The following is a 27,583-nucleotide window of genomic DNA, read 5'->3' as shown; positions in this document are numbered from 1 at the left end:
CAGCCCTTGCCTCTGTACATACCCTACAGACTCATCCCTCTGTCATGGCCACATAGGACAGTTTCATTTGATAGGGGTCACGCTCTGTGCGATGCCAGGGGGGCCAAGGCACCTGCAGGCTGCGTGGCTGGGCCCCTGCTCCCACCACGGGGTAGTCTGGTAACTGGCTGGTCTCATATCCAGCTCATTCTCCAGAAAAACATGATTAAACAGCTTTTCTCTAGCTGCTCTTGTGCTGCCGTTTCTATTAATATACTTGATGTCTCCTGTGACTCTCTGAAGACTAGATTGTTTTAGAGGAACTATGGCTTCTTCTTTTTTTAAAAAAAAAAAAAAAAAAAAAAAAAGCAAGTGGTTCTGCCGAGACAAGCAGAGAATTATCTCCTATCATTTACTCTTCCTTACCATTACTTCTGAGCCCAAACAGACACAAAAGCCCCAAAGTTGACACAAAAGCCAAAGCTCTTGTCTCCAAGCACGCGAGCCCACCCGCTGCACGGATCTGTCCTTCTGACGCTCACTTGGACTAAGCAAAGCTCTGATGACACTCATCGTGTGTCTTTTTTTAAAGGCTGTCATAAAAGAACAAACTGTTCTTCCTTTTAAGAGGCACCTTTAATGCAGGGAAATGCAGCAGAGGAGAAAAGATCAGGAAGTCTTTGAAAACTTTTTCTCTTAAGAGAAGTAGCAAAACCAGGTGCTGACAAACCAGCTAAACCCCTCTCCCGTTACTTTAGGAAGGTGTGCATCTCTATTTATGGGTGGTGGATAGAAAAAAAAAAAAAACCAGCAAGCAGATTTCTTTCTTTTCAGTTATGGGTCTCAAAAATATTATGCTCAAAAATATTATGGTGCTGAGCAACGAGGTTGGTTCCTACTGTCCTCTAAAGCAAGGTGAGGAAGGGACAGGGCACCAAAAGCCAAGTCTCTGCTAGGAAGCCCCATTGTGCCTCTTGCTTTTTATCCTGGCTTTATAGACACATTACTGGAAGTTACCTGCTGTGAGAATCCACAGAAGAACTGGTATAAAAACTGCGGTAGAATGAAGCAAAGGTTCTAGGGAAACAAAAGACAAACGGTTAGCAGGGAAGCACTTGACTTCTCAATCTAGATCCAAATAATTTTTCCTGTTATCAGACATTAGTGCCTGATATTACAATATCAGAGAAGTTAGGGCACTGTTTTCTACCAAGGACAAAACTAATCCAATGAGCAGTTAGTATCTGCAGAAGACACTGGAAGAAAGTCATGCTCACACTCCCCTGTAAGCACTGCTTTCAATTGCCAGGCACACGGCAGAGACACAGCCTGTTCTAGAGAAGGAAAACAGAGCTACAGAATACCCTATACATTTTTTTTCCTGTTTATTTTTTTCTTCTATTGTCAAAGAAACCCATAGTATAAACAAAGAAATAAGCTGCACACGCATCCTTACCTTATAGAAGAAATACTGTACAAGGTGTGCTATTCTCACATAATATAAATGCCCATGTGCTAGTAGCAATTTTCTTAAATGTTTAAACTTTGGCACAGCATAGTCGCTGTTTCTGGAAGCCTGCCGTCCTTCTTTGCCTTTTATACCTGCAGACAGAAGCATGGCAAGGGGTTAATCCCTATGGGACTGGAATTTGGACCGATGCTATGGCAAGGGGTTAATCCCTATGGGACTGGAATTTGGACCGATGCTACCCGCTAGGTTTGTTCACATCACTCAGTGTCTCACAGCATGACAAAGGCCGTATTTCCCTCTCGAGTGCCCCAGGAGAGCAGAACACTAACACGCTACAAGACTCGGCGTGGTTTTGGCTCCAGCACAGTCAGACCTGCCTCTGGAGTTTTTAAGCTATATTTAGGTTGCTGTCTGAGTTCCTATGTAAGAGCGTGGTGAAGAGTATCTAAGCAAACCTGATAAAAGATAAGGAACTGGTTTCCCCACGGGCTTGCCTGCATCTAACACAGCCTAGTTATTTCATTGCAGACGCTCAGCCTCCCGAGGCATCCCCGCAGAGCGGAGCTCAAGACAGACAGTTTTGTTCACTCAAAAGCCGCATCCAAATGAACTGCACTGGGACCCCATTCACGAGAGGGCACCGCGGCATTTCCAACAGCCCTAAATAAAGAGGCTGCCCTTTCTCTTCCATCAACCCTTCTTTAGCGGTATTAAAAAACTCTCCAGTATTTCCCGTATCTCTGACACCAATCTGCAGAAAGGAGGATAGTTTCCAGCCTGATGTCAGTCATACGGACAGGGCAGCCACAACATAACTGAGCATCAGCCCTTGGGAAACACTTGCGGGCCCCAGTGTTGAGTTACTAGCAGCTGCGGCCACTTAGCCCTAATAAAGTCTCATATTTTCATTGCACTGCCTTTGCAACAACTGCCAGTAATGACCCATCAGTTTGCTACTTGTGCCTTTTTTTTTTCTGACCAGCAAGCAACCTTTGCCACCTTGAATTTGGCCATAGAGTTTTTGAACACAATCTGCAGTTTATCACTGATAAAGAGAGCGGTACTATCAAAGGTGGGCATTATATGATGATCCCAAGGATATATCTAGAGACAAACCCTGGCTCCAAAGAAAGCAACAGCAGACTTTCTGCATTTTTCACTAGGATCAATTTAGCCAAGTGCAATCAGAAATACTGACTGTGCCTCAACAGCGAACCCCAGCAACAGCAGACAGGTCTTAGGTGTCAGACGGGTGTTACCAGGAGTCTCACCTATTCCAACATGTGCTTCCAAAATCATACTAACATCATTTGCACCATCCCCTATGGAGAGTGTTATTGGGCTCCCTTTTGTGTTCTTCACCATTCGCACAATCTAAAAGATTTGAAAAAAGGATAGCAGCAGAAACCAAAAATTCAGTTAAAAAGCCACCAGAGACCCCCCCACTGCCCCACTTGCAAGACCCCCCCAGGACAAGCAACCAGGCTTCTGCAGCAGCAAAACAACACCTGGAGAGGTCAGATTAATAAAACCCCTCGTTACTTCCTTCACAGTCACCAACCAGAGCAAAAGCCAAGACCCAGCCGCACAGGGCTGAAGGGCAATATTTAAACACAAACCCCAGGCAGCAGCATCCCACCCTTCCCTTCTGCCAGACCCCGCTCTCCCAAAGACGGGACCTCTCACGCGTTTCGGGGGGCAGGAAACCCTCCCGCGGAAAAGGGACAGAAACACGCCGCTTATCAGGCTTGGATACCACCGGCTGGCGTGAGGAAGTCACGGACTCCACTTGACAAATTTGGAAAGGAAAAAGAGAACAAACAGGGGGTTTTGTTTATTTCTAACTGGCTTGGATTTGTGGCTTCCTGCAAGCATATTAAACAAAGGTTTTACATTCAGATTTGAAAGACTGGTGTGTTTCCATCACACTCTGAAGCTTGGACGAGGCTTACACATAGCCTGGAGAAGTCCTAGCTGATTAAGACAACCAGGTCAAGTCCCAGCCGATGGATTAAAAGTGCATCACATCACCTAATGATGAGCTTCCAATGGTTAAAAGTAGAGTAAATACCTGTGCTTTCTGCAAAGGAGCCATCCGGCAGCAGAGGACTGCAGTACACTTCAAGCAGATTTGTAGAAATATGTTTTTGTAATTACTAGAACTGGAGTCCTGAGAAGGGTTGAGTATCAGCGACAGCGTTGAGCCATCTATAATCAGGCCGTATTCTTGACTCAGTGTCCAGCTTCTGCAACACAACGAGGAACACGTTTGAAATAAAAATCAGATTTTAAGAAGTCAATCTAGCTGCTTGTATCATCTCAGAGGAAAAGAAATTGCTTTTGTATTAATCTTCTTCCCATCCCTTTTGTGAGGCTTAGCAATCTTAAAAAGCTTGGATTTAATACGTGCCCTTCACTAAGGGAACTGTGCAATTAAGTTCAAACCCAACTAATACTAGAGATGATGAGCAAAGCGAAGGAGCCAGCTGCAGCGCGTGCAAGCAGCGAGTCCCCAGGGCCACAACGTGGTCCTATTTCTCTATAAACTTTGCATCTGCACCCGAAATGCGCATGGGCTGGGTCCTCTTGCTCACTTACCTCTTCAGGCCTCCCCGGTTTTTGGGAACGTCCTGAATCAGCTTTTTATGGTACTCCATCAGCAGCTCATGGAGCCGATCCTCCTTTCTTTCGCTCTCGCCCACCGTTTTCGCCGTCAGCTCCAGCAGCTCAGTGCTGGTCTGGAAGAGCCTGCAGGCGTAGCAGGTGGATTTGGCAGTTTCCATCTTGTCTCCCGTCAGCACCCAAACCTTCATGCCAGCTGCGTGCAAAGCTTCGATCGTCTCTGCCGACTGCTCCTGCAGCCTGCAAGCAAAAGCAAAACATCACTCCTCAGGTTCTGATGTTAATCCATCTAACCCTTGTTTTGCAGGTAGGAAGTACCAGCTCAAGAGAAGTTAATTGATTTTCCCAGTGCTGGAGAGACCACTGCCACAGGAATAAGGATTACAAGTCAGCAATCCCAAATTTTTACTTGCAACAACAAAAAAATCACCACTTTATACTGTGAGGCCTAAGTGTCAAGAGTAAGAATTTAATTTACACATGCAGTTACTATAGCTGCATGCGAAACTGAATTTGTTTTGATGTGCAAATTAATGCTGCATGCTTAATTCACTCTCTAGAAGTGCAAGTACTTCTGTAGTTTCATTAATAAAACCTAATTCCTACTACGCTGGCCAATTTTAGCAACTAGGGCACTGTGTAATGGGTTGTGCCACGGAGTAATTAATTGCCCTGGATGCTTCCAGCATCTGCCTGGCTGCTCAGCTCCACCACAGCGAGTCAGGGCCACGATGCAACGGCAGGGAGACACTACAGGTACCGCAGTGTCAGTGGTGGTGGTCGCCTCTTTACCTGTCTTCTACGGCAGTAGCTCCAATCAAGTGCATGTCTGCTTCTGTGTCTTCAAAAACTTTGGCCATCTTTTCCTCCCTGTCCTGCAGAGCCATCTTAGCTTCATTAAGTTGTCTGTCAATTTTGTCGTACTCCTTCTGAGTTAGTTCTTTGAACGCCACGCAGAGCGTTCGGTAGCCATCCTGGTAGGGGGAGGGAAAGAAAATAAAATGGACAAGTACCCTAAAACCAGATTTTCTACAGCTCCTCACTTTAGGGTTAGTGTTTTTCTCCACCATCAGTGCTTTCTGTCAGTACTGACCCTGACGGCAGTGACAACTTGTTGGCTTGAGTCAAAAGACCAATGTCTGTGTTTATACAGTGACTTCTTCCCATCAGAGTAACCGTGGTTACGCTTACTACCTGCATGTAATATGGCAGACAGAAACTGAGAGAGAAGGACCAGAGCCGAGAGCGTGCAGCCAGCAGGGAGAGCTGGGACCGGGTGTCCCCACGCCAGGGACCAGGCATTTCTCCCACCAGAGACAACAGCCTGCTATTGTTACTTCTATTTTTAACTTGCTTGGGAGATGCTCGGACACAACTGTGATGGAGACCATATAAGTATATCAAAAGTCAAATAAGCGTTGGAAGCCAAAGAAACAGAAAAAGAAAGAAGCCTGGCTTCAAAACAATGTGAAGTGACACTCAGATTTTCAACACTTCCCTCCAAAGCAAGGTCACATCCCTATTTTTGGAATAAGGCTTTCTTGACCCCAGGAGCCAGCCAAATTCCAGACGCGTGCTCACCATAGCGTTGCGGTCCACATGGACTTTCGTTTGTTGGATTTCTTCTTGCTGCACCCTTGGAAAAATAGAGGAGTCTGCTCCTTTACAGAAGAGAAGCAACTTTCCTAAAAGCAAATTATAAATAGGTTATAGCAGTCACAAGCTGTAGAAATACTTAACAGATTCGATAGCCAGCAAATGATGCAGAGGGAGAAAACCTGGCAGGACTAAAGGAGGAACTGCTAGAAACCCGGTGCCTACCAGAAGTGACCTCGCACTAACCTGCGCAAAACCTTGTTTGACCTCAGCTGGGATACGGGGTGTCCGTACCTGCCTCTGAGCAAGCTTTTTGCAACAGGCTGCACAAAGCAGTTTATTTTTTCCTATTTAGAAACCTTGGCAACCTTTTGGAGGACACTAAAACCAGCATCCCATACCTCACGGGACTGACATTTGAGAAGGATTGTGACCTCTGAATTTTTGTGCGCTATCCCCATGAAAACCCACCCCGCTCAGTGGAAGGTCTCCGATCTCCCCTGTAGTTGTGCCTCCACGATGGAGCAAGGCAAGCAGGGAGGTCTCCATCAGTCACTGTCTCCATCCCTGTCCCCTCCTCTTATCTGCTGCTGGCCCCCAACAGCTGCTATGGAGAAAATTAGCTCCATCCCAACCAGACCGAGTACAGAATTTAATTAGACCTGCTTAGAAAACCTAACAGCTTAGCCTCTCTAGGTTACAGCACATGGCATTATGCACACTCAGTAGGGGAATAAAGAGGATGTGTTTTATGTTTGTGTACATGTGCACGCATGTGTGGGGGTCCAGAAATGTGTTTTAACTGTACCCGTGGTGGTTCTCACAATGACACTCATACGACGACGGACAGGATCGAAGTTCAACACGTGGAGAAGCTGGTACCTTAAAAAACAAAAAAAAAAAAAAAAAAGAGCTTAGACTCAGTAAAGAAAAATAACTATTTAAGACAGAAAATCACTAACAACGAGCTGCAGAAATCAATGCACCCTACAAGTGGTAGCACCCACTGGGCAATGTACTTTTTTTACAGCTACTGCACAAGAAAATGGAGTAAAAAAAAAAACAAACCTCCAGTGCTGCTTTGAGCATGGTGCTGAGGGTGTGAGTGCACACACGAGCCCTCCCACCAGACAGCAAAGCTCTGGGTTACAGCTTGTGACTGTGCTCCCCTCACTGCCCACCGCTGCCCCGAGCCCCCCGCCTGGGCAGTGGCTCAGCAAGCAGCCACATCGGCTCCGGCATTTAAATAGGAAGTTTCCCCATAAGGGGAGTAAGAAGCGAAACTTGCTTGTGAAGGCAAGTTCTCAGGGAGTGCTGGGATCACGCCAGTGAGTCTCAGATGTCCCGCGAGCTGTTAGCACAGTGTAAAATCTAATTATTTTCAGTCTGGGAGGAGAAAAAAGTTAGAGGAATGGGAGCCATATCACACATTTTAAGCTTAGAGTATCCTGCTGTGAGGCCCAGCCACTGTCCGTAAGGTCAGCAACCACCCCGCGAATCCCAGGAGCCACCTGCGCAGCCAGGCACGGATGAAGGAGACATGCAAGGGACCACACGCGCTCAAGGGACCTGAATTCAGACATCACTAAAGCCGCCAGCAGATTTTTGCAAGCAAGCCTTCCAGCCTGCACCTTGCTGTGCCACGCTTTGTAAAAAGGACAGGAGTTTTTGGGCAGGTCAGCACGGTCTGACAGCCCTCGCTGAACAGCTTTGACCTCGCCAGGGTGGCCACGTTGACCAAACTCGATTAAGCCAGGCAGGAGCTGGTGCAGCGCTAAGGGCCCTGTTCCTCAGCAGCCCCTGCAGAACTTACATTTCAGTTTCATTCTTTTGGTTTCGTACTTTCATGAAATCGTTTTCAAGTCCTAGAAAAGTGAAACCATACCTGTCAATAAACAAAAGGACAGAACAACATTGAAAACACCCATTGGCACATATTATACATCAACAACGTTCTCGTTTCACCTTCTGTACTGCAGAGAAGAGCAAAGAAGTTGGCAATCCTGAGCTAAAAAGCTTGGCTAGATGTTTTCTTGCTCCAGGCAGAGCCTGCTATGATGTTCTGGCACCGCTCCCATGACCTGGAGAGCTGGGCACCACAGTGCACAGATGCCGAGAGCCTCTCAACGCAGTCCCCTGGGTCTCCGGCAGATTTACAAGCCATGAGCAAGTATATACAGCTGCAAAAGCCTCTGGCTAAAACCTAGGGGCTGGCAATAGTATAGAATCATAGAATAGTTTGGATTAGAGGGGATCTGAAAGATTACCTAGTTCAACCCCCCTGCTGTGACCAGGGAGACCTTCCACTAGATCGGGTTGCCCATCCATCCAACACGGCCTTGAGCATCTTTGGCAGGATTCAAATGTGGGTGTGATAAAAGTACCCTATCCTATTATTTTGCCACTGCGTGTTAAGGAAGTAACTTGGCTGCAATATGCACATGGTAACTGGTCTCCATTTCTTGGGGATTAAAACACATGGCCACGGAGGCTCCAGCAAAGGACCCTCTGCCCCATCCAGGCACTGCAGCACCTTGGGGCTGCTCTCAGCAGTGAATGCAAACCACGGCCTCCCGAGAAGCTGCTCAGGGAAGACCCTTTGCAGAGCATCCCCTTTTACAGATGGCTCATTTAAACCCACAGGTCTGCACGGCTTCACAGGGCTGCGGGTCAGGCCCAGCACTGGTATCACAACATGCTTCCCAGAGAGAGATGCAGCAGTCTTGTCAGAGAAAGGGGTCTACCACCTTCAGATAATCCTCACCTCCCTCCCACCAGGAGAGAGGGAATTAAAAACCCAGTATCTTCGTATCCTTACTTTTCTGCGCCTTTCACCAAAGCAATTTCGTCTGGGGAAGAGGAGATATAGGTGTATTTGCGTTCTGGATGTCCTATCAGCCCATCCACCTGGTCTGCTTCCTTGATCTGAACGGTGTGGCACAGGCAGAGGGCTCGCAGGAACAGCTCTTCGCGGCTCTAGGCAGGAGTGAGGCAGGGCTCGTTACCAGCTTAACGCCGTGCACCAAGCCCGCCTCGCAGCACTTGGTTGTGGTTTTTGTGTATACATGTTTTAAAACAAAACCCACACCCTCCCTCCCCCAGCTTCTGGTGTATTTACCCAGCCAGGAGCTGACCACAAAACCCTGATGGTCATCAACACGCCAATTTCTTACTTTTTCTGCTTTGCCATAATATTTCAGGGGTCCATCAGTCTGAGAGAAGCCATCCACCTCCGAAATGCAGTCTTTGTACTTGTGCCCATCTATGCAGCACTCGATGAACTCCATGCTGTTCTCCGTCAGGGTCCCGGTTTTGTCCGTGAAGACGTACTCCACCTAGAAGCAAGCAGGCAGGCTGCCTTGCTGCACCCCAACCCCACACGCTGGGGAAGGAGCCCCTCCAAACCGAAAAGGCTGGGGCATTTTAGTGCATCTGTGGCAATGCTGATGAGTACTTTGCTGCTATCCTAACCTGGACCCCCCAAAAGACCGAGGTGCCCCATGGGAGTTACACCACTGTGTAGTTTTACTACTTTGCTCCTCAGAGGAGCTTTAGTGGTTTTGCACGGGTGGCAGGAGGCAGCTCCTGAAGAATTAAAATCTGTTTCCAGGCTCTTCGTTTTCCCCTCATCCTCTTTATTGGGTCTTTTATTGGCTCCTAGCACTTATATAGCTGCTGCTGCAGCTCTGCTGCCTCCTTTGGGGGATCTTCCTTTTGGTGCTGTATTTAAATTAGATAATTGCTACTCCAAATTGATTTTTTTTTTTTTTTTTAAGCAAAATAAAAAGCAGAAGGCACTACTCATACCCCACACTCAGTCTCTCCTGACATAGATAAGAAAGGGAAGCCTGAGCTATCTAATTGCCCCAGCAAAGCCAGCAGCAGCATGGCTGCACGGACGCTGCATGCCCAGAGATGACTAGGCAGACGCTTTCGTTAATGCTCAAAGAGACAGAGGATTTTTAATTTTTAATTGAAGCAGTGAAAGCAAACCACCCTGACACGCAGAGTGCTGCGCCTGATATTCCCCAATATGGAAACAATTGGCATGACCCAATTCCTGCTCTTTCATGCACTATTTATAACCTTATCCATTTCGCAGAGCGAGTAGAATCACATTAAATGGAAAGTGCCACCAAATCGGCTGAAGCTCTGCCCCAAGGGGACCGCGAGGGACTGCCACAACAAGGGATCCTATCAGGGAGGACATTTGCATCCACATTTTCACCCGAGCAGATGCAAACAGAGCACGTTCTGACCTGCCCGAGCTCTTCATTCAGGTCCGAGGTGTTCACCAATGCCCCCTCTTTTATTTCTTCATCGTACATCTCCTTGTCCCAGGAGATGAAGAAGGAACCCAAGAACTTCTGCATTTCTACTGTAACGTACATGGAGACTGGGATAATAAAATTGAAGAGAACCATAAACGACAAGAAGTCCGTGAACATCCGCAAGACCTGCAACGGAAAGAGGAGAAGATGGAGTCTGTGCCCATCAGGTCTAACTCAGGGGCAGTTTACGGCAACACCTCTGGGGTTTTAGACAGCTTTTCTTCTAAGCTTAAATGGAAAAAAACAACCTGAAAATGAAAACAGCTAAGATACAGGGCCAAACTCCACTTTCCTTCAATGTAGAAAATCTCATTGTCTTCTGCAGATCTACAAAGGTATAATACAAGAGTGTCTCACTGCTTCATAGTGACCAAATCGATGTTCTATTCAAGTATATTCCTCTTAAGAATATAGTGCTACAGGCTCATTCTGATATCAACTAACTAGAAACAAGGAGCAATTTAAGTTTATCTGCTAAAAACTGAAAGATAGGTCAAGTTCTGATAAGGATCCAGGTTAAATCGGCTGCTGCATTTATATAATATATAATATTTACTTATGCTTTGCCCTGCTCCACACAAGCATCGCTGTGTGCAAGCACAAGAGAGGCAGGAAAGCCCGAAGGAAACGACAGCGCTTCCAGCGAGCAAACAGGACTCGCAGGGCTGGCAGAAGACATTACCAGATTAAATAAAACTGTCGGAATACAGCAAGCTGGAGGAGGTGCTGAAATACAAATCCACTCACCTTGAAAGTCTCTCTCTCTTTTTTAGTCTTTTCGTTGTACCAAGGCTCATCATTAAATGGATTACTCTGCCAGACATATTTCAGAGTTGTGCACACAGTAGCCTTGCTCAATAAGATGCACAAATACACTATCAAGAAAGCGTTGATAGATCTGAAAAATAGGTTTCTTTTTTAAATTTTTGCAGCTATTTTTATATAGAAAAATCATGCAAATAAGCAGGAATGAGACTTCCCTACTTTTAAGAAGGGAATTACAGAACAACTGCTTTTGGCAGTGCTGATATTCAGGGTCAGTTCATATATTTTAACATTTCTTGATTTTGTTTTTAAGTAAGAAAGCTACTAAACGATGCAGCTTCTTGCAAGATACGCTTAATCAAATATACAGATTTTCTATGCAATCAGAGAGCATCTGAAACAAAAGGCAGCAGATTAGGGGATTATTTCTGTACAAGTCATCCATGAAAAAAAAAAACAACCCAGCTTTTACCGATTTTTTGCTGACTATAAATACTCACTTTTCTACAGCAGACCGTTTCTGAGATTTCCCTTGGTAGTTCAAAGCCATTTTCGTTTCCATTCCAGTATAGACTGCAACTCCTACAGGGTATTAAAGCAGGGCTCATAAGGGACTCGCAGCCCCGGAGGGACCCCGCTTGCACTTAGCCTAAGGGGCATCGGTGTTTACAGGAAACTCAAATCCCAGTTGAAGAAAGAGGCATTACCCAAGGACTGTTCAACTACAGAAACCTCCAAGGCTGCTAAGTAATGTAGTTGCGTATATCCCAGAGCACTGCGCAGGAGCCTATGGATCACATACAGTCAGAAAAAACATCAGTCTTCTCTAACAGCCGTCACCCTCCATCACTAGCGGTGGGGACTGTGATCCTAGCACACATTTTCAGCAAAGGATTTGGGAACAACTCCCTGCTCTTTGTATCTCAAGCAAAACGACAAGCTTGCTCAGGTGTATTAACATAACCTGCACGGCTTGGCAGCACTGCAGATACAACCAGTATCTCCTAATTTTACCCTGTAAACTTGCCAATCAGTTTGCATACTGAACGCAAATGTAAAGCCCCGGCAAACAGGCAGTAGAGTATTTTCCCTCTCCGGATTTAGTGATGAGCATCTACATTTGTCATTATTTATCAGAACTATTTAAATAAATAAATAAATAAATACTACTACTAATAATACTACTAATAATAATAACTCTTCACCATAAATCTTCTTGGTATTTTTGAGGGTAGCACCTTTCAGCAACAGGTTTTCAGGACCCAAAGACCTAAACAGAAAAGAAGTTATAATATGACATTACTTAAAGAACATTCAAACTTGTTTATAATTTAGACCCAGAGAAAGACTATAAAGCTAAACAGATGTCCTTTAGATCTGATTACTTGATTTGTATGTTAAATTGGGCATTTCTTGAGTTTGTTTTTCTCTTTACATATTTATATTTCCATTTCATCTTACACAAACTGTTTTTGGTGCTCAAAGTTCCAAATTTAATGGGGGATTATCAGTAAGGCTTTTGAGGAACATGTGCAAAAGGTCCAGATCTAATATGTTCTCTACTTATACAAAAAACTGATTTTAAAAGCATCAAAAACCTGTCCATTCCAGCACAGTCAATCAATGGCACCATCAAAGCCAGTGGCTTATTTTGCTCCCATTTGTGTTTTTATTTCTCTTTGAAACGCCCACCCATGACCCTCTGTTGCTTCTAGGGTCCGGGTAGATCCACCACAGCATGAAACATGGCCAGCACAGCTCTGGTGACAGCTGTCTAGTTTTGATGACTTATAAACATTATTTGCTTATTTTTTTCCCAAAACACTCTGATGTTTAAGTTTCTGCTTTCTCTTGAACAACAATTTTTTGCAATTGCCTGGTAAATTTGTCCCCCATCAGGAGGGGAGGACGTTGCCACGTGGTCCTGCGCTGCTTCCCCAAGAGGGGCTCCAACAAATCACAGGATGGCAGAAGAGCGTAAGTGGAGAGGTTAACTACAGGCCTCCCTTAATAATGAAATATTTGGAATGGTTAAAGAAAATAACCATTCCCTAATGATGGCAGCACAAGTTCAGATCCTTGAAATCTGCTGTAGATGCCCAACCTCTCTGAGGAGGGCCAGCGAGGTGACTGCAGGACCAACCTGGCTATGGGCTCCTGGTTGCTCCTGTAGATGATAATTCTTCCAACAAATCTGCAATAAAAATGAGAGAAACTGGTATTACAAACACATTAACCTTATAAAGAGCTACTACATAGTAAAAAAAAGTCATTGACAGGAGATGGAAACAAACACATCAATGAGCATGTTTGAGTTTAAAGCTTTGAGAGTTAACCCCTTCAGAGGGGTTGCTGTGCTCAGGACAGACAGAAACCACACACTCCCCCTGGCTGGGGGTGTCCCCAGCTGCAAAGCAGCAGTACCTGACTGTGCCTACGCACCCCAGCCCATCCCCATTGCAGACAGAGTACAACACACCCCAGCAAACCTCCTTCAAGGGATTTAACTACAAAGACAGCTTACTCCTGGAAGTCATTCAGCCCAATGCATTTTACTTGGAAGGCAGAGTGGCCCAAGAATAGACACAGGGACCATTACTACAGCTGAGCTGACAAAAAAAATAGCTCATTACACCATGACAAGCATTTCACCGGGGAGGTTTTGCTGCAAAGAAACTGAGCCCTGAAGAAGTGCGGTGTCAACTTTGCCATCCTCGTGTGGAAGAAGCCCGGCAGCTTATCGCTGCCTTGAGAAATCTCTCAGTCTCTGATGAAAAGAAAACGCCCTTCACTTTGCTGAACTGTAACGTATCAGATCCCCTAATGGATGGTGCTCAGGTGTCTGCAGGGACACCATGCAGCAAGAGAGCAGGACAGGCAGGAGGAGCAGACTCACTTGTAGAGGTCAGGCTGGGGCTGTTCACACTCGATCGTGGCGGTGAGGGCATCAATGGCTTCATCCGTACGGAGCACGGTGGTATCCCGCACCGCGTAGTGAGTCTGGGCAGAGAAGCACAGGCAGCGTCACCACGAGCCCCCAGCCACACCGCCTGTCCCCAAGCTTTATACCCCATTACTTACAATACCACCACGCAAAGGCTTGTCAGCGCCAGCAGCTCACCCAAGCCCTCGCCCCACTCCCAAAAAGCAGCTGAAGCATCTCTCAGCAAAAGACTGAAGTCAGTAAGCTTAAGAGAAACCGTAGGAAAGAGCTGCCGGATATCTGTTCAGTAAGGCATCCACAAAAGTGGAGCATCTTTGGTTTTTCCCCGGGGACTTGCTGCTGCCATGGCTGGGGTCAGGGGGAGGCTGCAGGTGCCCCTGGGGCGAAGGGGGTCCCGGGTACCGCTCGCCCGCCCGCTCCTGAAGGTAATTAGACGCCAGCTCCAGTGCCCAGGGATCAGGCAGAGCGCTGGCAGACACCAAGCTATTTTTAGCAGCTGCTGCTGCGAAGGTTCATCTCTCACAATTAACTGGAAAGCCCACGAAAGATCCGCTCACTGCCTTCCAGGCTCTATTTATAGGAGCTACTCAGAGCTCCAAGTCACGGCGGGCTGCACGGCAGGCTGCCTCAATCCAGCCTCATAAACAAATTCATTAAAAAGCTTCCTCCGCTCCTCACGTTTGCCTTCCCCTCCTTGCGCATCCCGGGAGGAACCGCTACGTTACGCACGCTGTAGTCATGACATTACGAATACCCACCTTCATGCCGTTTTGCTAACCTGCCTGGCTTTTCGTTTTGAAAGCAGATGCGCAAACACGCATGCATCTCTGGTATAAATCACAGCTTTTGTGAAACACGACTCAAAACCGTTCCTGCAGTGCCCGGTACCAAACCCAACCCTTGCGCAGGGTTTTGCATCTGCTGGTCCTGTCACCATGGGCACTGTGCAATTACCGAGTGACACTTCAAAGCCGCCTCCTAACCAATTCCACAATCTTTACATCCTCAGTCCCTCAGTGTATTTAGAAAACACATGTTTTTTTAGATAACTTATGACCAAAGATTCGTGCTTCAAAGACAGAGCCCTGACAAAATCCCTGTTATAGTTCTGCTCCAGTTTCACTTGATCAGGCATCTTTCCCATACCTCGACCTGACATGCCCCAAATACCAGAAAAATCCCCACCAGGTAAGCAGCAGATATCGGTGCAGATGAGGTTTTATGTGTACCTGACTGTGCTTCCCTCACCCTCCTTTTGCAGCAAAGCCTGGTTCCTAATATTAGACCTATTTCCGCCAACAGCACTTGCTTTTCTATTCCCCCCCTTCCCCTTCAAACTCATCTTCATCTCATCAAGAAACAGGAGACAGCTCCCAGTCACCTACAGGAATCCACAAACCGGGAAAAAACCCCCACCACAGTGCTTGACATAGAAATTCAGCATTGCACTTGCAGACTCAAAAGTTAGCAAGAGCCAAGACTCTGCAAAAGTTCTGTGAGCTCATGCATATAATACACCTGACACAAATAAGCAATTGCCTATTTAACTTGCTTATCTATTTTTAGTCTCAAGCCACTTCAAAGCTCCACTCCTCTTCACTAGTGGAACCAGTACGATGCACTAGCACTCTTAGACAAGATTTCCAGTACCGATTAACAGCCACCCCTAGCCACAGAGGCCATACAATACATATCAGATCGACAATGGTATTCCCACTGACTTCAAGAGTGTGCCGGAATGCATCATGTCATTTTAAAGTATCTTCCAGTCTTACTACTGCAGTTGCTAGTATCTGTATAAACATTTATGAAACACCAGTGCAACCAAATGTTCATGTCTTCTGATGTATATAAGTTTTTTGTTGTTGTTGTTGCTGCTGCTGCTTTCCCTAGTTTAGAGAGGGGGGATTAATAAAGAAAATAAACTGAAGAGGAGATTCACCCTGAGCAAGACTAATATTAAATTTCACTGCTTGATTTGAGGAAAGAGAGAAAAAACCCAGAAGCGATGTTCTTCTCATGCTGGTGCAAAATTCCCCAAATGAATCTAGACATAATGCCTCAAAAAGTCCCCGATCTCACTGGAAAAGCTCGGTTAAGTAACAGACGCATTGGCAGGCACTGGAAAGGGAGCCGAAGCAGCTGCAGGCACTGCTTTACCGATGCACCAGACCTCGCAGGGAGCAGGGAAGCACTAACACACTTCCCATGATGGGCAACAAGGCAGTGAAGCTGTATCGACATTTATCGATTAAATCCGGGGCAGCGCCAGCAGAAATTGCTGTTGGAGACAAAACAGAAAAGAAACAATCCCCAGGGGGCTTCGGTGCTGACGCACTGGGAGCGGACGGAGGGAAGAGCTGTAAATACAGCCACGTGGCCACGGGGATGGGCGCCATGGGAGCATCCTCCAGTTCAGCACACGCCCCCCGCACAAGCGCTGGCTTCGGTGGCAGCTCCAGGCACCCGAGTACCCCCGAGCACCAGCTCCCGAACGCTGCCCCATCCATCCCCGTCACCTTGAAATTGGACTCGCCATCGAGACTCGCTGTCGTGACGTAACAGGTCCCGTCCACGCTGCTCGAGGCCAAAAATATCAAGTCACAGGGGAAGGTCTCATCTGCTTTCACTTCTACTATGTCTCCAACCTGGAAGAAAGGAAACATTTACATGAAAAGCCCTCTCGGTTGTTATTAGATGGTTACTGATTTAGCTTCTCTCAAAGCCTAAGAGAGATCACCTTGGCTAAAAGGGAAATCAGGGTTCAAGAGGGGCACGGGTCCCCGAGCATCACTCCACAGCCCGACGGGGCGATCCAGCCCAGCACCAGCTCACTGCACCCACGTGGCACAGTTAGTATTTATTTCTCTGCTAAATCTTGATGGAGCAAAAGATTCTGTACTTGTCTGAAGCACGGTGTGATAAATTAACGTCAAAGCTAGTGTACTTTCCTGGTGTCCTTGGGAGAGATGGAAGTAGAAGAGGACTGCCTGTCCCAGAGAAGTGCAAAACGCTGACAGATCTGTCACTTGTCAGCCCCGGTACAGCTTTTGTGAGACAGCTTTTCAAAAGCAATCAAACAAAGGCAGCGTCACTCCTTAACCGGGAACGGCTCTCTGAGCATCTCATCTGAAAGCGAGCGCACCGGGGCAGCTCCAACCGCAGTACGTCCCTCCTCCCCTGCCCACACCTCCTGTTCCCATCGGCTTCGGTGATAACCACACTCGAGGTCTCTGTTAATGGTTACCTTGATTTTTTCACTCTCTTTCTGCACTTGCTTTGCATTTTCAACAAGGAAGACATTGCTTTTGTTCACTTCGTTGTCAGCTCTGTGCCTCAGCCAGTCCTCGTATCCCTAGGCACACAAATACAGGCAACACAAACTCGTAACGAAGTAAACTAACGAAAGGGGATGAGTGCGGACGGAGAGAGAGGGAGATTAAAAAAATGAATAAGTTAAGCAGTCCTCAGACCTCCTTCATGCCTGACAAAACATCAACCACAGTAGCTCAGATTGAATCAATTTATTTTAAAAACTTCATATGCATATTTGACAGATTCAGAACAGATTAAAATAACACACAAAAATAATCTATACACAGCGCATGCAACGAGCAGCTAAATCACTGTAACATGTTTCTATTATTCTCAGTGTTGGCAAGAACAGGCTGATAACATGAATAACACACTTAGCACCCTGCGACTCTTTCCTATGGTAACGCAGGACAAGACTCTTCCTCTTCAGTCCTCACTGAAAGAATAAAACATTCAGATTTGAAGCAGATGGATTTTACTCTAACTCTCCCTTTCTGGCCCCTGCAGAAGAAACTTCTTTTATTATTCAGTCCTTCTGTAGAGGAAATTTTAAATGGCACATGTGCGTACGATGGGAGGAAGAAGGTCTTTTAACACTGCAAAAAGATGAAGACTACATATTTTCAGGACTAGCTGAGTGGTTGAACAGAACCTGTCCTTTCCATTTACCAACACGGGAACAGAGCGCGGGCTATATTTGGAGCACGTCTCTGCATCCTGCAAAGACTCGGACAGCATTTCTAAAAAGAGAAGAAAAATTCAAGTAAAGCCAGAACGACAGCAGTAACCTTTACTGACCCTCACGGCTTGCTTAAAACAGTACACAGAGAGATGTTTTACACTGCCAAAACAAGAGAGACCAATAACCACACTCAACATGCAGCCTCTCTTGAAAAGCACCAGTATATGTGTCTGACCTTCTGAGAAGGGTTCACCAAACCTACCAGCCCGTTTTGGTGACTTCTGAGTACATTCAAATACATACTCATCATTTTCTCTACCACATGTCCCAAAGAGCATCTTCGTCTCCCCACTCTGACACTCGTACCTGTTTGATAGCTGTGACAGTGATGACAAAGAAGAGCGGGAGGCCGCTGGTCACTGGGCTGGTCGGGGTGTCCACTATCACCTGCAGAGAGGAAAAAAAAAAAAAAAATGTACTGCTGACAAATGGTTTTCAGGCAGCAGAAGAAAAAAAACCTCTGGTAATGGTGGAAAGAGGGTGCTCAGCCCACGGGGGGTAAGTCACAGCCCAGCAGAGGAGGGAGGGAAGGGAAGGGCACATGAGAAGGACGGGCACAGACGTCCCCAGGAGTGCTCTCCTCCATCTCAAGACAACAATCCCTCCTCCTGAAGACCATGGAATGTCCTCAGGCGGAAAAAACCCTATCAGAAGTAGCTTAAAACCTGAATTTGACCTTGCACTAGTGGGGAATAAAAGCCTGGATGAATGGGTTGCTGAGGATGGGCTACATAAACCCAACTACTCAAAGTGCAGATGCCAACAAGCCTGCTCCCACCACGGGATGTGCTGGAGAGGACAGAGGCAGGGAAGGAGGATGGGGCAGAGGCAGTAGCAACGCATGGAAGGAAAAACACCTTCATTTCTCACTGAGCCACAGGAGGGCTGTTTCTCCTCCGTGGCAGTGAAGATGGGGCACATCTGAACCCTAAAACACGGCTGGTTATGAGAAGGCGGACAGTATCAGTCGTGTCGAACCACTGACAGATTAAAAACAACATACATCAGTCCAAATTAGCTAGGAAATATATTGCAGAATAGAACATGAATATTCAAGTAAAACAAGCTCTGAAATTTGGAGTTAAGAGCACAATTTAAGCACAGAGACTGCAGGAGAGCCTTGGGATGTATAGCTGGATTCTTCCCAAGCCCAGTGCAGCACTCGCCACGGCAAAGAGCAAGCCCTTTCATCGTTAATTAAACCTTTGGGATGGGGGAAACCACTGCTTCTTCTGACTGTATCATGACTTGGCCCGAAGGGTAAGAACAGCAGAACAGGTTCATAGCTGGGAGGGAATAACGTAAGAGGAGGACAAGCTGTGCCCATGCCCCACCTTCCAAACCAGGACACACAAAATTGGCCATTTTTCCTGCTGTCCCCAGAGAGGACGGGAGCATGAAAGGCAGATGGTGAGGGCTGTGATGAAAGGGATGGGGAAGCTCAGCAGAAAGGCTTTGTGTCCCCACAAAGGGACTTTGTGTCCCTCCGCTTGTTTGCGCTTCCCTGGCACGTTCGCAAACAGCAGCATCTGTATATTTATTGTTTTAGGCTGCCCGTAAAATGCTGTGTTAAGAACAGGACTGCACTTATCGGCTGGTAGGAAGCTACGTGGAAATTTTTAACTCTATGAAATGCTGTACCCTGCAATTTTATCCTGTGCTATTGGACCCAAAGAGAGAAGAGCCAGAAGATATTGAATTGGAAGAGATACACCACAAGAAGCAGCCACGTAAGTGGTGTATGAGTTAAGTAGCATGAGTGTAAACCAAGATAAACACAACAAATATTTCCAGTAACACAAAGCCCTGGCTCACTCAAATGGGTGTAAAATGTTTACAAACAGAAAGTCTGGTAGGAACCAGACTTTGGAGGAACGACCTTGAGCAAGGATGGTGCCAAGTGTCACACGGACACATCGCACACAACACGTGTCGCGGACACTCGCTGGAGTGGCATCACTGAAGTTTAGGCCAGTCAGCCAAAAGATATCTTGCAAACATTGGACAGACCTTGGAAATACAAGAGGAACTTTGGCTTTTAGCTGAGAAGGGCAAGGGAGAGGACCTCCTGCTGCCCAGCGGGAGAGTTCTCTGCATGGGACAAGATGCAGTTATATTTGTTTAAACAACAAACAATACAACTTCTGTCCACACAAATGCTGTATTATAGATGTATGAACACAAATATTAGATGAAGTCCCCAGAATAACTCATTTGTGTATTTGGAGATTGCACTCCCTGCGCATCCCATGGCTGGATACTGCTCTTCCCCTTCGCAGCTGGTGGAAAGCCAAGGGACACAGAAGCAAGATGCCAGAACATCAAAGGCAGGCTCCTTTGAAGCTATTTTTGAGCTGGTTTAGGACTTCAACAGCTTAATTTGGATCCACTTAAAAGTGGCAAAATCCTCCTGTTACTTAATAGTTTGTTCCTAACTCATTGTTTCGGGGACTGAAGACCACAGTCCAGAAGTCATCTCCATCAATCAAAAGGGACATTTTTCATTCCTGGCACCTCCTAAATTAGCTTACTGCCATCAGCTTGGTCTGCCTACAAACATACTCGGACTACGCTTACTCCAGGCCAGACGTTTCCACCAGTTTACTTGCAGTTTCCTTTGAGTGTTGCAATAGATGAACCAAAGAAACAGCTATTTGTATCCCTGTTAGTGCACTAATAGGTGTTTTATATGTTTAATGCATGTACTTTCTCTTCCTCCCTCTAAAACAAGAGCTGAATTTGGAGTCTCAGAGTAACATACATTTTGATAAAGGGTTTCAGCAGCAGGTAGAGCAGATGCACCAGGCAATTCCCCAAGCACTGTGATACTTCGCTCCTAATGCGGCACATAGGGCAATTCTATTCATTTAAAGTAATTTAAAGACAAGCACCAACGCTTAAGCTATAGATGCCATTTATCAAGGTATAACCCCAGATATTTTAAATGAATGGAGTTGCCCTGAGTGCTTTTCTAAGGCAAGTGACGTCTCCAGAACAACGAGCACCCGGGGCCAGTCAGTTACCCTATAGGGCAGCAAGTGTATTAGTGCTGCCAGGTTGCTTTTTGTTCAGTTGGGTTTGTTTTATCTCTAATAGAGCATGAGGTTTGCTTCCTTATTTTAGAGGTGATCACAGAATAAAAACAAGGAGGAATCGCAAGGCTCTTTTCTCACCTGCATACCAATGTGCCTAAAATGGGTAAGCAGCTAAACCGCAACCAGTTTTTTAAGTATAATCAAGAACATCCCATATTCTTCATGGCCAGAGGGTCAATAGATAAAATGTAATATTGCGTCACTAAATGGCCGACTACACAAAAAGGACATCCCGACTCCGGGGCATCGCTGCAGTTCAAGGCAAATTACAAATTCACTCTGACAAAATGGAACAACGCCAGTGAAATCAAGCGGTGGAGAAGAGCCAGCTGATGTCAGGGTACATTGGCCTTTCATGTAACACTGCCAGGAGGAGCCATCCTCGGCCGTTATCCTGGGATCCCCTGTTTCTGCGGCAGCCACTGAAATGGCTGTAACCCATAGCTCTTTAAAGGACAAAACACTTTAGGCACTCGTCTTTTGAACATGCAGCCTAGAAGAGAGCGATACCCCAGACCTGAACCACCAAAACCCTGGAAGTCATCTAAAAGCAGGCTGTTTGCAGTGGCTGCATAGTGCCATGTAATTTGCTGGGGTAGAGTTTTTGATGCCTATTTTTGGCCCTAGAGGAGGTTGTCTGCCAAGCCCCAGGCCTGAGTACAGGATTATAAAAGGTAAATGCACTGCGATGATTCTCCCCAACTCCCTTTGCCCCAGTGCGTTTGGACAGCCTGCTTTTCTCCTGGGCTGACAGAACAGAAAATGACGATTCAGGTTTTCTCAGGTTTTGCTCCTTAACCAAAGCCATGAAGCAGAGCAGAAAAAGTTTGTCCACGTATAAAATTTGCTATTTTGTCTATGTAGTGCAGCTTCCTGAAGCTTCACATTCCCAAAGCTCATGCTATGCATTTTCTGAATTTTACTGAGTACAGCCTCTCTCTCCTGCTTGCCTTGAAACTCACTATAACTAAGATATACACATATCATATAACTTGGGAAAATATATAGTTATGCAGCAGAAGTAATAAAGATGACAAAAACGTAGATCTTAATTCTGTAGCATCAAATGTATTTTCACCGGTTGACTGATCTTAATGGTTAAAGAGTTAAGATGTTGTTTTAATTATCTCAGCAGTCATTCAAACATCTCAGACAGGCCCAAATATTTTAATTGTTATTATGCCTTGAATGGTGTGCCAGAATTATAACATAGCTCCCAGTTAAAAAAAAAAACCCAAACACTTACAAGCACCAGAGTCAGTTTTGAACCTCAATTCTTGTTCAAGCTGTACTTACCATCAGTAGGTGATTAAAACCCACTCTTGGCAGTAGCTCTTACCTGCACGAGGAAGATGATGAGGAAGTAGAAGTTGGCAATTCTTCTAAACTGCTCAAAAAGGTTCTTCGGGAGGAAGTTCCAGAGGGTGTACTGCGGGGAGAGAGGGGGGCTGACAAACAGACCGAGGCACGGAGCCGACTGGGGACTTGAGCTACAAAATGGGAAATATCTGCACAAAATAGGAAAGGAGTTTTCCCCTGAACCCGGCGAGGAGCACCGCAGTGAGCTCTCCGAGCAGCCCTGGCGCGCTCCAGGCAAAGGTCCAGGTCCCTGCTTTAAAACCAGGAGCACGATGCAGCTGGATGCCGAGATGCCACTGAGCTCCTGCTGCAGCTTCCAGCACCAGCTCTCTCTGCTGGTTCATTAAACAGCTAGAAGTGTCTCTCAGTTATGTGGGTTTTTTTGTTTGTTTGTTTGCTTTAAAGTAGGCAACTATTTCTCTTTCATCAAAATAACCCAAACCACACAGTTGGAGATGGTGAAGGGTAAAAGAAGATAAAAACAACAGGATCTGTTTCAGCGAACAACTTCTAGATAGGCGTTTGTAGAGACATGATTTCATGAACAGGTAATGCACAGTGCAGAGATTTCTTTTTTCCAAACAAATTTCAAAAACCATCTTAGAGTTGCTCTTCTGTTAAAAAAAGAAGCCATATTGCCCATACAAATTTGTTATTAGGTTGTGCTTCATTATCATTTTAAGAAGGCTGCTGAATCATTTGCTTTGGAAGACATGCAGAATTTAAGAACAACATGGAAAATAATGGGTACAATATCTGATCTTTCAGTCTGCCTCGAATAAACAAAGAATAATAAGCAGCCAAGTCTCAAGACCAATGTCCACTTAATTATAAAACCAGACTGGTCAGGTAAGAAGACTCCATGCCTAGCAAATATAAATGGAAAAAAAAAGAGCAAGGACACAATATTCAAAAATAAATCAGGGAAGAATTCAAATTAGTGCTAAAACAAACCATTTTGTCAGAGAGGGAACTGAAACAGGGGAAGGTGTCCTCTCTGAAGGACCCTCTTGCCTGCCAGGGAAACGTCAATGGGAATGCTACATGAATTAAACATGGTTAGACTTAAAACTTTTCCCCGATATAAGCTCAGGCAGCTCAGAGACATAAAAACAAATAAGATCCAAGCTGTATAAGAAGGGAGAGGGAAAAATCCCCTTACAGCTCAAGCACAGTAAAACTGAAGCCTAACTGTATGCTGAGCATCACAAATCCTAAGCAATGTAATATGTATCCAGCTGTGTTGACAATATGGGATGCCACTTGTTTGATATTTTACTCGAATTGGCTTCAAATCTTTTGAAATAGCTTCATGAATGTCATGGGAAAAAGCTAAGCAGAAGGCAGACGGGTGTCATCACAGTTTTCCACCATAAACAAAAGCTGCATTAATACCGTATGAATGTTTCCCCTTTCATCCAAAGGGATAAACAGAGCATGGTTATTTTCGTCCTATCTCAAGAAAGAAAAAACCCACTGAACAAAACAAAAAAAAAATAGGGGAATAATATTTTTCTGTCCATTTATAAAATAATCCCCACTCCTTTTCGCAAATCTGAGTTGCTGTCGTCTCGTGCTGTATTACACTTAACCTGTCCTTTCTCCACGACGGGAATGCCAGAAAACATTAAAAAACAACGTCACCCCAAAAAACTCACAAAACTGATGTGTCCATGTGCTTTGCTCTCATCCAGCCTAGAAGAAAGGAACTCGTACACAACCCCACTGGGATTGATAAGAAGAAAAAAAGACTAATGGAGAGACTGGAGCTGTGGTGTAAGGTATGTACCAGGCTGCTCTACTTGTAAAGGGACCTTGACATCCATCCTTGAGGAGTTCAGAGTTTCTCAATTTCAAAACCAACCATCAAATAAAACCAGGGTAAATACACAAGCAGTGAATACATGCGCACGATGCACCCGCAGGAGCGGAGCAAGCTCACCTTGGAGGAGACGATCCTGTTGTCGCAGAACTTCTGTGCCACGTACGCATCTGTTTCCGAAACCGGACGGTGTCCGACCACCACAGTGCGCGTACCGACCCGTTTCTCTTCCCCAGCACACTGTGGGGGCAACCAGGAAAGGAAAAAATTAGCTTTTAGCTCAAAAACAGTCAAGTATTTGTATTAATAGCTTCCAGCTTCTGAATGCACCATGCTGTTCATTGGAAATAAGGAAGCTGGAACCTCAAAAATTCACTTTTCTGCCCCAGCAAAAGCATGGAGAACGAAGAGGCGCACGTAAGGTCATTTAGCAAAACCAAGGCAACACTGAGCCCGCAACCTGGGGTCCCCCACTGCTGCTCAACCACTGACCCCCCCGGACCACAGCCCGTCCCACACCCCACCAGGACAGGCCACCGCTGATGTCCACCGCGCTCCTGCCCTAAGCAGGACGGCTGCTGCCTGTACTTGCAGCCTGTGCCCATCTGCCAGGCAAAGTTTCCTTCTTGAAGGAGAATATATCTTTATCAAGCACTTCAAGTCATTAGGAACATAAGTCATCTTGTACACATCTCTTCCTAGTCCCGACCTGGAGAGTCCTTCAGCAGCTCCAGGCTTTACCGCAGGAGCCCATGGAGGACGATGGAAACTGTATCCTCCTTTACACTTGCTCTCCCTGTCAAACCCTCAAGCCCATCCGAAATGCCTCACCGCCACACTGGTGCATGCAGACCTGGGATTTAGCTTTAAAACAAAAAACTATACTTCGGTATACCTTTGTACTCCTTGTTCTGTATACCTCTGTACTTCCTGCAGATGTGGTGCTTAGGGACATGGTTTAGTGGTGGACTTGGCAGTGCTAGGTTAATGCTTGGACTTGATGATCTTAAGTCTTTTCCAACCTAAACGATTCTATGATTCTGCTATTTTAAAATATCAGATAAAACCAGAAATAATGAAGCAGACAGTTTCACATCACAAACTCCTCAAAACGACACGCGGGGTGCTGGGGATGCCAGCTTGTCTTGCTGGGAGTTTATTTTAAAGCAGAATGAGATGCCACCAGTGAATGATAACCTGGTGTCACGGCGGCTTGACGACAGCCCCTCTGCTCCACAGCAGCCAGGGGAAGGATGAGGGGAATTGCAGCAGAATAAACTCAAACAGAGGGGAAGGAGAGCAGCTCTGCAGGGGGAGAGCATCCCTTGCACGAAGCCACAAGAGATACTTGCAACTGGCAACACAGGGCTCTAGCAGAGACCCAGCCATCGCCGTGGCCCTTGCAGGCTTCCGTGGGGAGGTCATCACACCCAGCAAATTAAAGACAGATCCTCCCAATCCAATGGAGAGCCTGTTAAAATAACACATAGTAAGCAAGGTAGCTGAATATACTGAAAGTAACAGTGCTCTTCTAATTAAATGTAACTCTTAAATACCAAATTTCCAACTTCCTATAACTTCATTTAAAAAACACTTGCAAACTTGTGACAAGGCAGAGGCGATGCAGGTCCCTGCCAGTGCCTGCAGCCCTCGGGAAGGCTCTCAGGCGAACGGGACAACACCACGAGCTCCGTTTCCAGCTCCAGGCTGCCCAGCACATGCAAGGTCCTCACTGGATCAGAAAAGTCTATTTTTGAAAGAAGCAAAACTGTGCAATAGTTTAAAAATCAGCTTTTTGTTCTGTCCAAGTTCCACGTTGCATATAACGGTGTCCCTGCCACAGATGCTTGCAGCAAGGGAGGAGACCTGGCTGGCATGAGGAAACGTTTTGCAAGGTTGAACTTAAAATTATAAAGTGGATTTAAAATGCCCACTAACAGGAGATGGAGTGGGGAAAAAAAAGGGTGTTCTGAGGCCAGGCTAAGGTTTTCTCAGAGTTAAGGTTTTGGATTTTAAAACATGAGCAGGGAAGACATTTGTCACTGTTCATGGTTCAAGGGCATTAACAGGCAGCAGGGCTGCTAAAACACCAGTGGATACTGTTCATGCTCCGCTTAGTCTTATTAATCCTCAACCCTAGAGCTTGTTTGCTTTAAAACCCCACCAGGGCAGGTGCCAAAAATACCAAATTGCTATCCTGTGTCAGCTGCCCGGCAGGGCGGATGCTCCTGGCGTGCCCTGGGTCTGGCTCAGCATCCCGGTTGTCCGAAGGGCCCGCCGCAGGCAGCTTGTCAAGATGCAAGTAAAACCCAGGTAGAGAAAAGGTGCTTTGAAAACAACCACACTAAGACAGCAAGACCTGGGATTCACTGCTGCTTAGGGGAAGTGTTAAAAAAAAAAAAAAAATCAAAATCTAAGCCAATCCAATTCATGTACCTGGAACAGCAGCAACTGAATGGATCCTGTTGGACCAGGAGCAGGGTCTGCCCAAAGGAAGAGGCAGCTCTTCCTTCCCCCTGCTCCCTACCCACGTCTGCAGCATCTTCCATTAACGAAGTGTTTTTACACCATGCCTAACCCAGTTTGGCGTGCTGACTGCTCTCACTCCCCAAACATGGATCGGGCAGGCAGACACTCTCAGCTAGGGAATGCCACTACCCCGGCACGGGCTGGCCGCCCTCCCAGCCTCATCATCACCGCCTGCAGCGGCAAACAGCACATCTTCTGCACGAGAAACTAGACCCAAAAAAGATTCCCTGATGTATCTGCTGCATTACGGAGGTGGCAGCTGCAGGCCTCACCAACCTGCATCCCGGGAGCAAGAGGCAGCACCAGGGAGCAGAGATAGACTGTCCCCCAAGCCTGAAGTCCCCATCACGTCCCCTGGCAGGAGCCGGAGCCGGGTGTGCCTGGCCAGCATCCCTCCAGCGTGGGAAGGAAAGGAGAGCTTCCCTGCCCACGCTGCCGGCAGAGCGGTGGGAAGGAGCAGGGCTGAGGGTTTGCCAAACACACGCATTGGCACAGAAGCAACAAAGCTCTGGTTAATACACTCCTGGAAAAATATACACAAGTATTTACTCTGCAAGACTATCAGTAGTTAGCCATGGAAAAGCTGGAGCATGGAGCATGTGAAGCCCCAGAGCAGAAGAGAACCCAAATCCCAGGTGTGGTGTGTTAGCTGAGCCCCACCAAGTTATCACCACCAACTCCTAGGTGGGCTTTCACCCCTCAACTCCCCTTCAGTTATTTATTTGAAGCATCTCCTACAAAGATGATGGCAACCCCCTCCACGATGCATCAGAGCCCTCTGCGGTGGCAGCACAGGGAGAAGTCCTCACTTTGGGGTCTAACCAGACTCCCAGCGTTCCCAGCGTTCCGTTTCCCCTTCCCCTGCCCACCCCACAGCATCACACCATCACGCAGCCACGCTTCATGCCACATCTCTCCGCTTTTTCCACCTCCCAGCAACCGAGTGCGCACCGCAACGCTGCCCGCGGTGAGAGGCATTGGCTCAGCTTGGCAATTAAAAGCTCTTATTTTGA

At 46.4% G+C, this 27,583-nt stretch overlaps 1 protein-coding gene across 3 annotated transcripts in view; it reads right to left on the bottom strand.

Moving 5' to 3' along the window:
- The window catches only part of ATP11C (ATPase phospholipid transporting 11C (ATP11C blood group)), a 58,810-nt gene that overhangs the window by 15,636 nt on the left and 15,591 nt on the right, over positions 1–27,583 (bottom strand). For 2 of the 3 annotated variants that reach the window (XM_082322930.1, XM_082322931.1), the window contains exons 2-23: positions 24,162–24,281; positions 22,200–22,289; positions 18,072–18,152; positions 16,956–17,063; positions 16,228–16,356; positions 13,661–13,764; positions 12,908–12,958; positions 11,970–12,034; positions 11,265–11,346; positions 10,747–10,897; positions 9,928–10,125; positions 8,842–9,003; positions 8,487–8,644; positions 7,482–7,553; positions 6,477–6,550; positions 5,654–5,757; positions 4,865–5,046; positions 4,049–4,312; positions 3,522–3,696; positions 2,722–2,824; positions 1,436–1,581; positions 997–1,056 (exon numbers count right to left, since the gene is read on the bottom strand). In XM_082322930.1, coding sequence (XP_082179056.1) covers positions 997–1,056; positions 1,436–1,581; positions 2,722–2,824; positions 3,522–3,696; positions 4,049–4,312; positions 4,865–5,046; positions 5,654–5,757; positions 6,477–6,550; positions 7,482–7,553; positions 8,487–8,644; positions 8,842–9,003; positions 9,928–10,125; positions 10,747–10,897; positions 11,265–11,346; positions 11,970–12,034; positions 12,908–12,958; positions 13,661–13,764; positions 16,228–16,356; positions 16,956–17,063; positions 18,072–18,152; positions 22,200–22,289; positions 24,162–24,281 — 2,679 coding nt within the window. Of the gene's footprint in view, positions 1–996; positions 1,057–1,435; positions 1,582–2,721; positions 2,825–3,521; positions 3,697–4,048; positions 4,313–4,864; positions 5,047–5,653; positions 5,758–6,476; positions 6,551–7,481; positions 7,554–8,486; positions 8,645–8,841; positions 9,004–9,927; positions 10,126–10,746; positions 10,898–11,264; positions 11,347–11,969; positions 12,035–12,907; positions 12,959–13,660; positions 13,765–15,868; positions 16,157–16,227; positions 16,357–16,955; positions 17,064–18,071; positions 18,153–22,199; positions 22,290–24,161; positions 24,282–27,583 lie in introns of those variants that run through there. The other variant, XM_082322932.1, reaches the window with a different exon arrangement.

This window comes from Platalea leucorodia (assembly GCF_965183815.1).
Source record: "Platalea leucorodia genome assembly, chromosome: 10".
Classification (NCBI taxonomy): Eukaryota; Metazoa; Chordata; class Aves; order Pelecaniformes; family Threskiornithidae; genus Platalea; species Platalea leucorodia.
This window is presented reverse-complemented; position numbering and strand designations above follow the sequence as displayed.